The 13,718-nt window shown below is 43.1% G+C and overlaps 1 protein-coding gene across 1 annotated transcript; it reads right to left on the bottom strand.

Annotated features, from left to right (window-relative positions):
* Positions 1-2,635: 2,635 nt before the first annotated feature.
* HYAL4 (hyaluronidase 4) lies at positions 2,636-7,226 on the bottom strand. Its single transcript, XM_050904402.1, is given in 7 exon segments — positions 2,636-3,038; positions 4,181-4,246; positions 4,248-4,273; positions 6,310-6,447; positions 6,449-6,966; positions 6,969-7,091; positions 7,094-7,226. Coding segments are annotated over 7 exon segments (1,407 nt in total).
* Between the last annotated feature and the right edge of the window lie 6,492 nt (positions 7,227-13,718).

Genomic DNA, 13,718 nt, shown 5'->3' with positions numbered 1-13,718 from the left:
TTAAGAATTACAATTCTCAGTGTAACCTGGATTTTGAGGTCTTTCTCTGAATGCAGAATAGCAGGAGAGCACTTGAAAAAAATTGAGTCACTGCAAAAAAAAACCAAACCCTTTCTTTCTCAATGGAATGAAGCAATATGACAGAGCTGGTTTGTGCTTTGATAAAAAGGCATGGCACCTCTGCCTAAAGAGGAAACGTGGCCCGGATCCAAAGCAAGGCTTACATGGCTGGATTGATACTGAGGTGGGATACAGGGCCCTCTGACCAAAACTGCCATCTCCAACAACGTCTGCCCAAGGGCTACTTACCTCAAAAGCAGCTAAACCCCACTGCACCTGAAGTGGTCCTCAGGAGGTGCCCTCCCCCTTAACGGGTTAGCTTCTAATTTAGTTGTCCCACTTCAGTGGGTATATTGGGTGGGAGAGATCTGGGCCTGCGTACCTGGATGCATGTTTGGATACTAAGGAATATCATAACATTTATATAAGAAGCATTGAAGTATTACAGACAGTTGCTAATTTAACATATTTGCAGAAGAGTTTAAAATTTGATTTTATAAAACAGTGGTTCTCTTTCCCATTGATGAGTTACTATGAGCAGTAAGATGTGACCTTAATGAAGACAGGAAGAAGAGTCAAAACTAACATCTAATCCAATGCCGCTCAGAAAATGTTAAGAGACATTTTGTTTCCTATTAGCATGTACTTCAGTCCTACAGCACAAGCAGAATGTCAAATGAATCATTTTTATGCCTTTCCCTTGAAAAATCCACCACAATCAGCACTTTGATTTTAACAAATGGCATTTTTCTGAGACAGACATTCCGTCAAAAAAAATCCAACCAAAATATCTCTAGTTTTCTTCACTATAAAAATATGCTTTAGAAAATTTTTCGTGGAAATCTTGCATTTATTTTCTGAAAGAAATAGCCTGAATTGTATTTATATTTTTTTCTTTTAAAGAAGGATCATTCTAAACTCAATTTATTTCTTATTGATTGGCTGTGGTGTAGTCACAGTCTCCCCTAACTTAAATGGAATTTAAAATATTTCTTTCTACAATGGAGTTCTGTCAAAAAAATTAATGAAAGTTTTTCTCACTTGCCTTCAAGAGGTCTATTAACATAGTGTTTGTTCACCTTACAATCGTTTAACGTAGTTATTAAGGCAATAACTCACTGAGGTTAGATATGAGGATAATAGCATATGTTTGAAGAATGAAAAGCTGCTAAGAGGTGCAAAATCACAAAGGTCTAAGCCTGATGGGATCTTTAAGGTTCTGGGACAAAAGGAATAATGGAGGCCAGTGGGAGTTGGATGGCATGTTTCAAATGTTTGCCTGGGTCAAATAGAAAAAAGCAGGGAACTCAGCATAGGTCTCATAGATCCCTTATTTGTCATATGGCTATTTGTCTGTTCTTTTTCCAGCTACAGAGATTCTAATATAAAGACACAATTATTTCACATATATATTTTATGTGTGCATAAGCATCTTTTCATGTATATTATTAATAAACAAATGGTTTGTAATTGTTTCATTCAGGTAAATTCTCTTTCAAGAATACTTAACCCCTGGGATGCTGGGAAGTTGAGAAACTGGAGGTTCACAGAGTGCCCTGGAGACATGCCAGGTATTCTTTCTGCTCACGATCATCTCTAGAAGAGCATTCTTCTCCCTGCTGACTGGAAGGAGAGCTCTGGGAGCCTTTCCACCCCCTCCAGAGGATGGATCTTACAACAGCAGTTGGGACAAAAATAAATTTCTTGTCGAAGATGATAAACGTGCCTGATCCTTGTTGATTGCATCTCTGTAACAGCCATGGGGTGCTTTCATTAGCTTTAAATTTAAGAGTCATTGGAGTATTATCATAGATTCAGCATGGAAGTAGACCTGGCTAAGATGGAGTTCCTGCTCCCAGCACTATTTATTAATTTTATTTTAAATAGTCATGGCATAACAAAACACAAAGACACCCTTTGTTGTTGGATTAGAATATATACATTCCTTTCTCAGTAAACATACTAATCAACAGAGTGTGGCTTGTCCTTTTTCTTCCTGATCTCCTGTCTTTCATTCCTTCCTACCTTGCGGAGGGCTCAAAGCATGAACACATCCATCAGGCGGGACGTGAAAGAGGAAAACATGGGCTTGAATTCACTCAAATGGAGAAGAAACTGGAAACCTCCCCTCATCTTTCATTTTCTGGGAGGATGCTCTATCCAGTATGCCATCCAATAAGAGGTAGATATGGGTAGACTCTTCCTCTCTTTACAAAGGGAAAAAGCGAACCTCGCGCTATTTTTTTCAGTAGTAGCAGGCTTCTGCTGTCCTGGTTGTGGCTGTCAGCTGGGCAGAAACCTGGCTTCTAGCCTCCTAAACAGCCTAATCTCAGAAGATGGGATCGAGAGCCAGACATATTCCTATGACCTGGGCGTTTTTGACTCAGCCTTCAAGGTGCGCCACTGTCTCCATGCCTTAGGGGCATTAAACCTCGGGGCACAGCTGCGGGGTTTGGATTACATCTGGGACCATGACATGTCCAGTCCCCAGCTGCAGAGCATGTAAGACTTTTTGTTGGGTCCACTCTACCATCCCTCTCAACTGACTGAAACCAGCCCTTTGACTAAGCAGTAGTTAGACTCGACTCATCAAAGGCAAAGGAAGCAGGCAGATCGCTGCAAATCTTCTGGGTGAGAGAGAGTCTGCAGAGCTCCCTGGATGGTTGTCAGCAACTTTAACTTCCCCACTGTCAGTTCCTTCATAACGCTGATAACAGTGGCAGACAAATGTCTCTGCCATTATTTCCAGATCTTCGTTTGATGCTTCTCCTCTCACAATAAATCCTTGGTCCTCCGAGGCATCTATCCGGAAGCTCTTAGGATTCAAACGTAGGTGTGTCGAGGCTCTCCAGGTTCTTTGCACACGTCATCCATTGTCCTGACAAAGATGCGTGCTGCACACCTCAGCTGCTGCTGTGACATGGGTAATGTAGGGCCCTAATTCAGAATCAACTAATTTTTGCTGTTCTGTGCAGTTGCTCTGTAAATGGTAGAAAAGAAATTTTAGCTGATGTGAAACTAACCACTCTATTTTTTCCTCTTACATTCTGAAAAATGTGCAATATGTAAGCAGCCTACATTAATGAATTCATTCAGGATAACTTAAATTTGACTAATTTAAAGGATTATAAGGAAGTTTTATACAGAAAATATAACCCAATTGAGGTGCAAAGGGCTTTAGCAACTTGCATTCCCCAGAAAACACCACAGTTTGTAGATCTACAAAGAAGCCATGATGTATGCTAGAAACGCAGGTGATGACAGCGTGGCTGTACGGCAAGACTGTGGGGGTCCGGAGCTGATGGAGATGCTCCAGGGACTTGCCTTTGTCACTTGACCGAGTTGGAAGGAAGTTCATCCTCCTATTTACATTGACTCTGACAGAAACCACAGCCGAATATTTACAAAAATTGGCTGAAGTAATTGAATTTGCTGAGGACAACTGAATGCTTATTTTCAGCCATTCATTCTCATGCTGGCTGGGTTTTCCATACTATCTGCCAGGAGAAAAGCAGCCCAGAACACCCATTTCACACAGCTTTAAGGACAAAGTCTTTTCTCATGACAAAGTTGGATGTGTGGCTGTCTGAAAGCTCCAGGACATGACAGAGCCTCAGAAATCAATCTTTGATTTTAATGTGGCTAGGTCTGATATCACATAATATAAAGCCTCTCCATCTGATTTCAACAGCCTGCTTCATTTTACTTGCCCACACACAGGCACAAATAGAGTTCCCATAACCTGACAAATTGCTGGGCACCACTGGTACACCTAATCTGGTCTGTCAGATGTGCTAATCAGGCTCTAGATGATTTCCTAGTGTTTTAGCCAGCTGGAAAGGAATCTGACCAGGAGGATAACTGTTGAGGAACTGTCTTCCAAAATGCCTGGTATTAGCCAGTGGCTTCCTTCCCTGCCACTGGTTGCCTGTGAGCCTCACAACACCTTGTTGAGCCAGGAAAAACTGATCATGTTCCATGGTCATCCTCACTGGGGGACAGCAAAGACTGGCTAAGCGGTCAGCTCTGCTGGTACCGAGTACTCAGAACTGGTGCAGTCAGACAGTGTCTATTAATAGGACAAAATGAGGATCTTACACATTGCATTTAAATCAGGCACAGGCTTATCTCTGAAGAAGTTAAATTCATATCTCGCCAAATAACAATGCCTGCAGCTCCCAAGGCACTCTCCAATAGTGTTAATAAGATCTTGCTATGGTGAAAAGAGTAAAGACATCACTGTCAGTTTAATTCAGCATTTCACAGCCTTTCACAAGTGATCCAATGGTTTGGTATGTGGCTGTCCCTTGGACTACATTTTCTTTTCATTCTGGTCCCTATGAACTATATTTTATTGTGGCTAAAGGTTTGCTATTTAGAGTACAAAGATTATTAAACAAAAGTTGCAAACTCAGGTACTGCCTGAGTTGTTGGTAATAAGCAAGTGAACAAACACTGGGAAAAAAATGCATTTTAATTTACTTTGATGAAAAATTTAATTATAATTATTTGATATCAATTACTAGAAGCAATGAAAATCTTTTCAGTAAAGTGGGATTTTTAACATAAGAATTCCCCAAAGCATTCCCTCAGTTCTGTGTTTGCTGATAAGGGGAAGGAGAGAGCCATTCTGCTATGTCAACCAGCTGTTTTCCAGTCCCTCTCCAGTTTGAAAGCTGTGATTCCAAAGGCATGTATTGTTCTTGCTGCTTTCCCTAGGAGCTCACTCAGATTCTTATAAAAATCTTAGAAAAAGTGACTGTAAATAGGCACACACTATAGGAGGGAGAATGTCAGCATTGTGCAACCTTAAATGAAAGGGAAAATGCAACGCTTGGTGAATCTTAAGAATTTCAGTTTCAATTTTTGTGCTCTTTCTAGGTTTGTTTCAGAGAGATGTCTTTCACTGTACCTTTTCCTCATATCACAGGCTGTAAGGAGAGAGTATTTGGTGCTTGGATGTTTATCCTTAATTTGAACAGTGATTAAGGATCAGCAACAAGCAAATTACTGTGCCACAAACACTGAAGATGAAAGACCATTGATATGCAAGTGACTCCCTAGACATCATCCTCGATTTAAGGGAGATTGAGGGCCACAGCACATCAAGAATCAAAAAGTAGAAAAACTTCACAGGAATTAGTTGCCTGAAGGGGAAAAGAGGCAGAAACTGGGCATAAAATGGCAAAGGGGATGTACACCAGCCTGCAGCAGTTATTGATGTCCGTCTATCCTCTTCTTGCAAAGCTAAGGAAGGGCAAGCTGGATAAAACCACAAAAGCGGGTGTCTGCACCTCCTTTAATGCCTAAGAACAGGCATTTGCCTTCAAGACTGAGAGAAGCCAGCCCCTTACTGGGAAGTGCAGTGGGTGATGGCAGTGCTAGGGGAGTAGTGGGACCTAATAGGAGAGGGAGCTGATGCTCCTTCCCAGACAAGGTGCCAGCTTCAGGCTCTGTATCTGGGCTGAAAGACTGAACGTAGCCTTTAAAAAGTGAATACAGCTCACTTGCTGAACTCTGAAACACAGAAATTGAGATCTGCTGGTAGTGCAGTCACTGTCTACAGAGAAGAACGAAGCCAGGGCTCTGACAGATATAGGTTATGCTGCTTTTTCACAAGAAACCTACTGTCTTCACCCAGTTTCTGGGAGGATGTCCAGAATCACATAAAGAAGGACTAGGGTAAGGCATTTATCTTGAAAATACTTGTGTGTGTGTTCAGCTGATGTGAACAGTACTCCTTGGTTCTGGCACACCATTTGCCTTCTTCGAGGTAGGTATGGGACTAAATTAAATGTTTTTGAGATGGAGGCACGCAGAAAGACTGCTGTTTTCAACTTCCCATTCTGATGTAACACGGAGCAAGTTGATAAGATCTCTGCCTCAGTTTCCCTTCTATAAAAGGGGCAGCTATCTGGGGATTAGTTAGTGATTGCATACCTGAGCAGAAGAAAGTACATCAGGGAGGATTAACGTATTAACTGCCTCCTATGTACTACATCAAATTGCTGAAATCCTTTTAATCTATTCAAATGCATGTTTGAGTATAGCATAGTGATGAATTAAAGCAAAAAAAATAAGTACTCGAGGCTGCATTTTTTCTTCAGAACATTGAGCTCTTTAAAGCATGTGGACAATTAACATGAACCAGCAGAGCTGGCCCAAGTAGGAGGTTTTCCATCCTGATGCACCATCTGCAAGAATGGTTAAAGCATAAATGCAGCCCACATTGTTCCAGCAACAGCTTACCATAGAGAGAAATAATAAAGGTTCATCTCTATAATCTAGTCAAGTATACACAAATACAGGCAAAGCATAATCTTGGGATGTCATGGAGGAAATCCTTATGGATTCATTCAACCTAAACTGAGAAAATTGCAAAATGTTTTTGACTGTTTCCAAGGGGTTTCTTAATGTCAATGGAAGGATATAGGGCTGCGCTGCTATCCCAGAGCCAGGAAAGTTCATTATTCCTCAAAACTTCACTCTTTGGGCAGGAACCAGTGTAGTTCCGATCACGGAAATTGTGATTATGGCAGTCAAGGTATAAAGAGTATCCCCACAGGCCCTTTGGTCTGCTTTTCATTCCTAATGCAATTGTTTCTTTCATAAAAGCTTTTGCACTTTCTTCAAAGGAAACTCTGGCTAAATGCTGAACATCATTTGCTGAAATATTCCCTTCCATTTCAGTTATGAGTTTCCTGGACTGTTTTCTGTAGACATCTTTTGCATCCCAGTTGTGGGCCCACTGAGGTCTCCAGTGCTCCCAGTCTATGACAGCTAATCCACTGAAGTCCTTAGCTGGGATGTAATAGTTAATGTCACAGCCAGTTTCTTCCAGATGAGTTTGCAAACTGAAGTTCTAGGGTAGGCCACCATTAACAGGGACTTCCTGTGATGTGTAGGATAATAGCCGAGCCTGTTAAAATAAAACATGGTCACGTTCTGCCCTCTTGCTTTAGCTAACGGGCTTCCAATCATATGGAACATTTTCAGGTTCAGTACAACATTGTACCTCAGGTCTGTCGGTCGTTCCAAGCAGCTATGAAAGGCTTCCTCTCCCAAACTGGCGGTCAAGCTGGTTTCATAGCAAGGGAAGTCCAGATGAGTGCTATGCGCAGCCATGCCAGGGGCTGAAAGGTGAACGATGCATAACAGTGTCCCATTTTCAGGCAGTTCTTTCATGACTTAAGAGACAACATTAGGCAGATCTCCCAGTTTGTCTGTAGAACATAACAGAAGAGGCATTAGTATGTATTCCATATATAGCTATATGAATTGGTATCAGCCACTTCTAAGGTATCTACCATGCTAACACTGAAGAAACAAAGTGAGCACAATCTAACTCAAAGAAAGGAGGAAGATTGCCAGCTGAAGTAGGAAGTCAGCATAACCACAGTTGTTTGTTTCATCAGTCCAGGTCTTACTGAAATCACTGAGAATGCTGCCATCACTTCAGTGGGCCCCAGGGTGTCTTAGTGGCTGTGGCTGTTGTGGTTGGAAAGGTTGATAAAGAAATGGTTTCCTTATTCTTCAAGCTTTCTCAATAATAACAAAGGTAACTATAAAATCAAACCTTGGCTTTTATCACCATTTTCACAGCTTCATGAACATCCCTGACCTGTCTGGTACGGTGCCAGCCGGAGATACTCCAAATAATAGCTCTAAACAAGCACACATATTTCATTGTCATTGTGCAGTACCATAAAGGGATACAAGTTCAAACCCCTGACAGCAATAAAGCAGATCCATGAAAGCTTGCTATGAGCTATTTATTAGCCTGGTTGCACTATCACATGGAGCTAGCACCTTCCAGGCCATCTCTGATAGCTCTGCACAGCACTGCATTGTACAATGGGGACTTCGATGCTAAGGCCTGTGACCACTGCTACAAGCAGAATCATGAGTCACAAGGTCCCTGCCAATTATGTGTGTATTAAGCAGAAAAGAAACGAGATATACAGCAAGACCTACATACTTATATTATATGTAAGAAAGAGAGAGAGTCTTATCTATCCTCCAACTCCAGGCTCCCCCCTGCATTCAAAACCCTGGGGAAATGCCACACAGCTGTACAATCAACCATCAGGGATGATCATGGATTTGTATTTGAGTCCTACTTGTTGTTCTTCTTCCTCAGTCCTTGCCTACCTATTCATCTCTCCTGGGATTGTGACCTGCTGGAGGTGAGGATCATGGATGTCATATGGGCAGCCAGACTGTTACATATACTAATGGGAATAGCGCATCTATGTTATCCTTCCTTTCTCTCGAAACAGAAAAACAACCAGGAATATCTATGCACCTAAGGTACTTTTATGGACCTCCCCACTCCCCCATTTCTTTGCTATTTTAGGGTAGAACTAGCATGACCTAATTTCAGGTACCTGCAGCAAAAACATCAACATCCAAGGTAGCCAACCTATGTACTTTTAATAAGCCATGAATGCTTTTAGGATACAGTCATTTGACATCAGAGCACTCTGAAGTGTCCAAGATGTGCCTGTTCCACCTGCTGACCGGGCAGGCAGTCTGCAGGACCAATGCAGTACAGTGTAGACACTGCAGAACAAAACATTTCGTCAGAGAAATCTGACCCCATGAGACTCACAATACTTTGCGTTTAGTGAAGAGGAGGTCCAGGTTTTCAAAACCACTATCCACATATCCACAAGTGCCATACTGGCATTAATGGGCCTTTTAGAAAATGGTGTTAATGAAAATTAGCCTGATCTGCTGAGTATGTCTCAGCAAGCATATACCATACCAAGAAATCAAACTCAGCAAAGCCACCCAGGGCTTGTCAGCATTAGAGGCCAAACTGAATTTTCTCGCTAGAAGGCTGTACAGCCAAAGCTGGAAGATGGTAGGCTTGCTCTTGTGAGGAGACAGCCAACGAAAGGACCAGCTTTAGAGGGTCAGGCTTGCTGCCCCATCGCCCCAGAGGGATGGAGAGAAGGGACAGGGTGCTCCTGCCAGCCCAGCAGCTCTGCCCCTTACACCAGCCCCTGCCTGGGATCAGCATGTGCTTCTGGCTTTCCAGGAGGGCTGCAGGGAGGCTGCAGCAGCGGCGCCTGGCAGTTTGCTCTGCTTTGCCGACAACCAACTGGGAAATGCAGAGACCTTGCTGTGCTGGAGCATCATCACTGAGCACTTCTCTCGCAGTTCACAGAGAATCAGAGCTGTAAGAAAATCCTGCCAGAGGGCAGCAAATCCCTACAATTATTGTTTTTTTAGATTGCAGCATGTGATTCTAAATTGCAGCATGTTGAGTTCCCCCTGTGAGAGCTGTACTACCATCCTGCCCCTCTGCTCCTGTGCCTGTCACAGTCTGGTTCAGCGAGGTGTCACTAGCTGGGCTGGGTACATCCCTCAGGTGATTTACCCCAGGTTTCAGGGAGCACTTCCCATGCAGGACTTATGTCACTTGGCACAAGCATGCCAGTGGCATGCACCGGCAGCCGCTCATGCCCTGGGGCACCTTGTAGCATCGCACCCCGGGGCAGGCAGGGCCAGCGCTGCCCAGCCAGGCCTCACCAAAACCCACGGGGCTCACCGGAGGCTGCTTTCGCTGGGGTCTGCCTGCTGGTGGGAAGTGGGGAGGCCCAGCATTGCCCTGCGCCATGGGTCTGCATGTCCCTCCTCGGGCAGGGCTGGGGTGTAATTAGCCCTATGCTTTACTGCGTGCTGGATATACTGATTTGCTGCCCCAAGGCCCTCTGAGCTGATACATGGGAAAGGCAGTATCAGCAAGCTGAAAATAATAACAACAACAATAACAACGACAACAACAACAACAATAATAATATCACTATAGGTTATTGAAGACTGCAGGGAAGTGGCAGACCACCCTGGCCCCTGAGAAAAACTTGTCATGGGGGACTTAACACAGAAAGATATTTGTAGTTGCTCTATTGTTAAGAAGGAAACAGTTACCTTTTTATATTCTGTGTGAGGGCAAATCACTGAGGTTTACTGACTTCTGATTTTATTCCATTTGATGCATTTAGCTGCCACACAAGGACACACATGCTCCAGCTGGGAACAGGCTCTGAAATCACTTGTTTGCAGCATGCAGAAAGGATGTCCTGTGCCCAAGCTCTGCTCAGTATTTTTCCCTTTCCCCAGGCTTTTCACATTTGCTTCCAGTTGTGCAGAATTGCACTATGCTAACAAATATTCCTCCTCTTTTTGCTAGGTATTTCTTTCATTTGTATCTGTCATAGCTGACAAAAACCAGAATGAATGTATCCAGTTATACCCTTTCTGCTAATTATATTTTTCTCTGTAAACTGAGGCAACACAGAGGCAGCCCATCTTGGTGTCCAGCTGACAGTGAAAAAGCACAGTGGGCAGCAATTCCCAAAAGAGAGAAAGTAGAAACTGTATGTTTTTATTAGACAGCAAACAGCTCTAGCTAAGACTAAGCAAAATCAGCTTAGAACAGGCCGTTCTGAATTGAATAGACATAGAGAGAAGTACTTGAACCAGATCACAGGATGCTGCTGAAAAAAATACCTGGCTAAATGATAAGAAAATGACTAAGCATTCATCGGATGATATAAACCCTGTATCCCTCTCTCCCAATTAATCTAGAGCTGAGGAACGCGCTTTCAAGCTTTGGCATTTATCTTGCAACAAAAATCTTACTCCAGTGACATGACACTATTCATACCAAGGGATTAGAAAAATTACAAATGATGAATAAAGACAATGATCTTTTCTCCTTTCTGGTTAACATTGTTACAACAATATGACATTGACGCAGCACAACCTTGATGGGCTTAAACCAGGCTGTCTCAACAGGCAAGATAATTGCCAAATACCCTTATCAAAGACGTGCATGGTTTTTGAAACAAGAATTTTGACACCCACAGAGATCAATAAAATCCCTGGATTTTCACAGAATAATCTTTTTGTTGACTTTTTATCAGCAAAGCTAAAGCTGATATACACTCAGAAGTCTGATGGGCTGGAACAAGTTTTGTCCAGTTGAAGTCATGCTGTCAGCAGCGAATCTTGCTCTCTGTGCCAGATCTGGATTTGGAGGCAATATGCTCGGAGACTGGTGACAGAGGAGATGACCCTGAGAGCCTCAGAGCTTGCAGCAGCCTGAGGAAGGACAGTATGGGAGGATGCATTGCTGCTGTCCTCTACCTTCCCTCATATGGATGGGGGCTTATTAGACCAGGGCATCCTTTAGCGATTTGCCTCAATGAGATTCTGTGGAATATTTCTGTTATGTTAGTAAATGCAGGGGACTTAATACGCAGCATAATGAATAATAAAAATGGAGCAGGACCTCACCTCACAATTATCTGACTGACCCAGTGACACTGATGGCTTATTATAGCCAAGATTCAAACCCCTTTAGTACAGTGCTTCACTGATCCTGATGAAGGTGCTAGGAATCCTGAGCAGCATGAACTGCCAAGGGACATTTCCAATTTAGGGCAGGGCACCCTCAAAATGCTACAAATTAAAGTATGAATCTGCTGCAGCAGAGCTATTTCCCATAGCACCTGTAAGGAATAAGCTGAATAAAGCATCAAAAGCTATAATTCAGCATTTTAACACACATATGGCAGGTTGGAAGGCAGGTACTGATAGCAATTTTGTAGTAAGATTTAACTTACTATGATGAAAAATTGGGACTGCTGGACAGAGGAGAGCAGATTTTAGCAGAGGAGCTACAAGTCTCTGTGGGGTTCATCAGGACAGTCATCTGACCTCTATCATCTCAGCTCCTTTTGTCACCATAGTGGACTTTTATTATTATGTATGTGAGAACACCTGCATTCTGGTGGCCTACTGGATAGCTAGACTCCTGAATATGGAAAATGAAGAAAATTGATCAAGTGTCCTTATGCTATTTACTTCTCCTCCACTTCATGGTGCATAGATGTCTCTCATCTGTAGACAATTACACCTGACAGTGGTCCAGGCTGGGAGATTAGACTCATGCTTAGTCCTAGCAAAAAGGTGGATGGTTTGATGGATTGATTTAATGGCCCACTGAAACATCTATAAAATCAGTCTTCATGCTTATACTTCCCTGATGCTCTTGATGCCAGTGACTGGGTCATTTTCTGCCATACACTGAAATAATCACAAAGCTGCTTTGGCCTATGTCCAGCCTGGCGAGGTTCTCAGTACTCCATACCACAATTTTGCCACTATTTTAAGCCCAAATGTTTTCCAGTACTCCCCTTTTCCAAAGAGGGTAGCCTTTGCACTAGGAGCTATGTTTTGGATGCTTATACTATAGAATCAGCATAATGGCCTGAATCCTGGAATAGCCTGAGTGGTCTGCATTGCTACCACATTGTCCTCATGTGATAGCATATTAGAAAACTATATGGATTACACCACGTGCAAAGCAAGAAGATTCACATTCTTTGAGGGTACGTCAGCCTTAAGACGTGAAGACTGTGTTCAGGAGTGGGCTTAAACTGACTACCAGGATGCCCAGGTTTCCTGCCACACTGCTCATTCACCTGTACTTCAAAAAGCCCACACTGCGAAGAGCCACATTTGGGAGATGTGCTTAGAGGACCGCAATACAGCGTAGCCAGACACCTGACTTCAGGCTGCATTAGAAAAAAAGTTGGAGCCCATTTTAAGGCATCAGAACTGCTTGGGCTCTCCCTCTCCAGGGAGCTCCTGAGCATATGGTGCATCCATGCAGCATGGATGGAGGGCATTTTTGGACCAGAAATGGGCTTCATGACATGTCATTACCACCCTTTTCTTCCTGAATTTCTGAGACTGAGAGAAAAGAGCAAAAACACCAACGGATTAGTGCTGACTGACTGACTTCCTCTTATTCCTCATAGCATTTTAAATTCATTGAAGTGATTCTTTTAAGAAGTAGCTTTCCTCTCTGTCCATTTCCCTGATTCAATTGTATGGTAAATCCTAACTGAAAACTAAATAACTGATGCTTGATGTTCTGAGCATATTCTTCTCACAGAAATTAAACAAAAGGTTAGCCCTGCACAATAGAAAGGAACTGACTCTCCTCCCACTAATTTTCCTGGGAGTCCAGCAGAATTACTTTGTATTTGCACTAGGGTAAGATGGTGCCCCCAAACTGTGCAGAACAAACACCCACACGCGTACTGGAGTGATTACAGCTTGCACCCAGCACCAGCAGGTTCGGGTGACATTCCTTTCTTCCTACTCCTACAGAATAGCTGTAACACAACAAAAAAAAAGAAGCATTTGATTTTTCCCCCCCTACCAGCTGAGTATTACAGTAGAACTAAATGTTACTGTTGGAGGAAATACAACAATTCAGTATTGTCAGTCTAAGGGGTTATTGCAATTATTTTAAGCCAGGAGTCGTGTAAACGTTGGTAAGCCTCAGGTATGGATGGAGACTTTGAACAAACCTAACGAGCCTTGCTCAGTGGCCATGGCCTAGCACAGCCTCTCCATCTAGCTCTCATCATCTGGCATAGGACCTGCTGCTTCTCTGGGAGCACTGAGGGGATATTTTGAGGAACTGCTGCTGACTGTCCTTGCAGCAGCTGGTGGGTGCTGGGAACCAATGGACTAATGCCAGCCTACAAGGAAAAATCCAAGGGTGAACAAAGCAAACATGAATATTTCATGCCTGCTTTTCAGCTACTGCAAATCAATACATACCATCTTAC

This window comes from Gymnogyps californianus, chromosome 1, assembly GCF_018139145.2.
Source record: "Gymnogyps californianus isolate 813 chromosome 1, ASM1813914v2, whole genome shotgun sequence".
Classification (NCBI taxonomy): Eukaryota; Metazoa; Chordata; class Aves; order Accipitriformes; family Cathartidae; genus Gymnogyps; species Gymnogyps californianus.
This window is presented reverse-complemented; position numbering and strand designations above follow the sequence as displayed.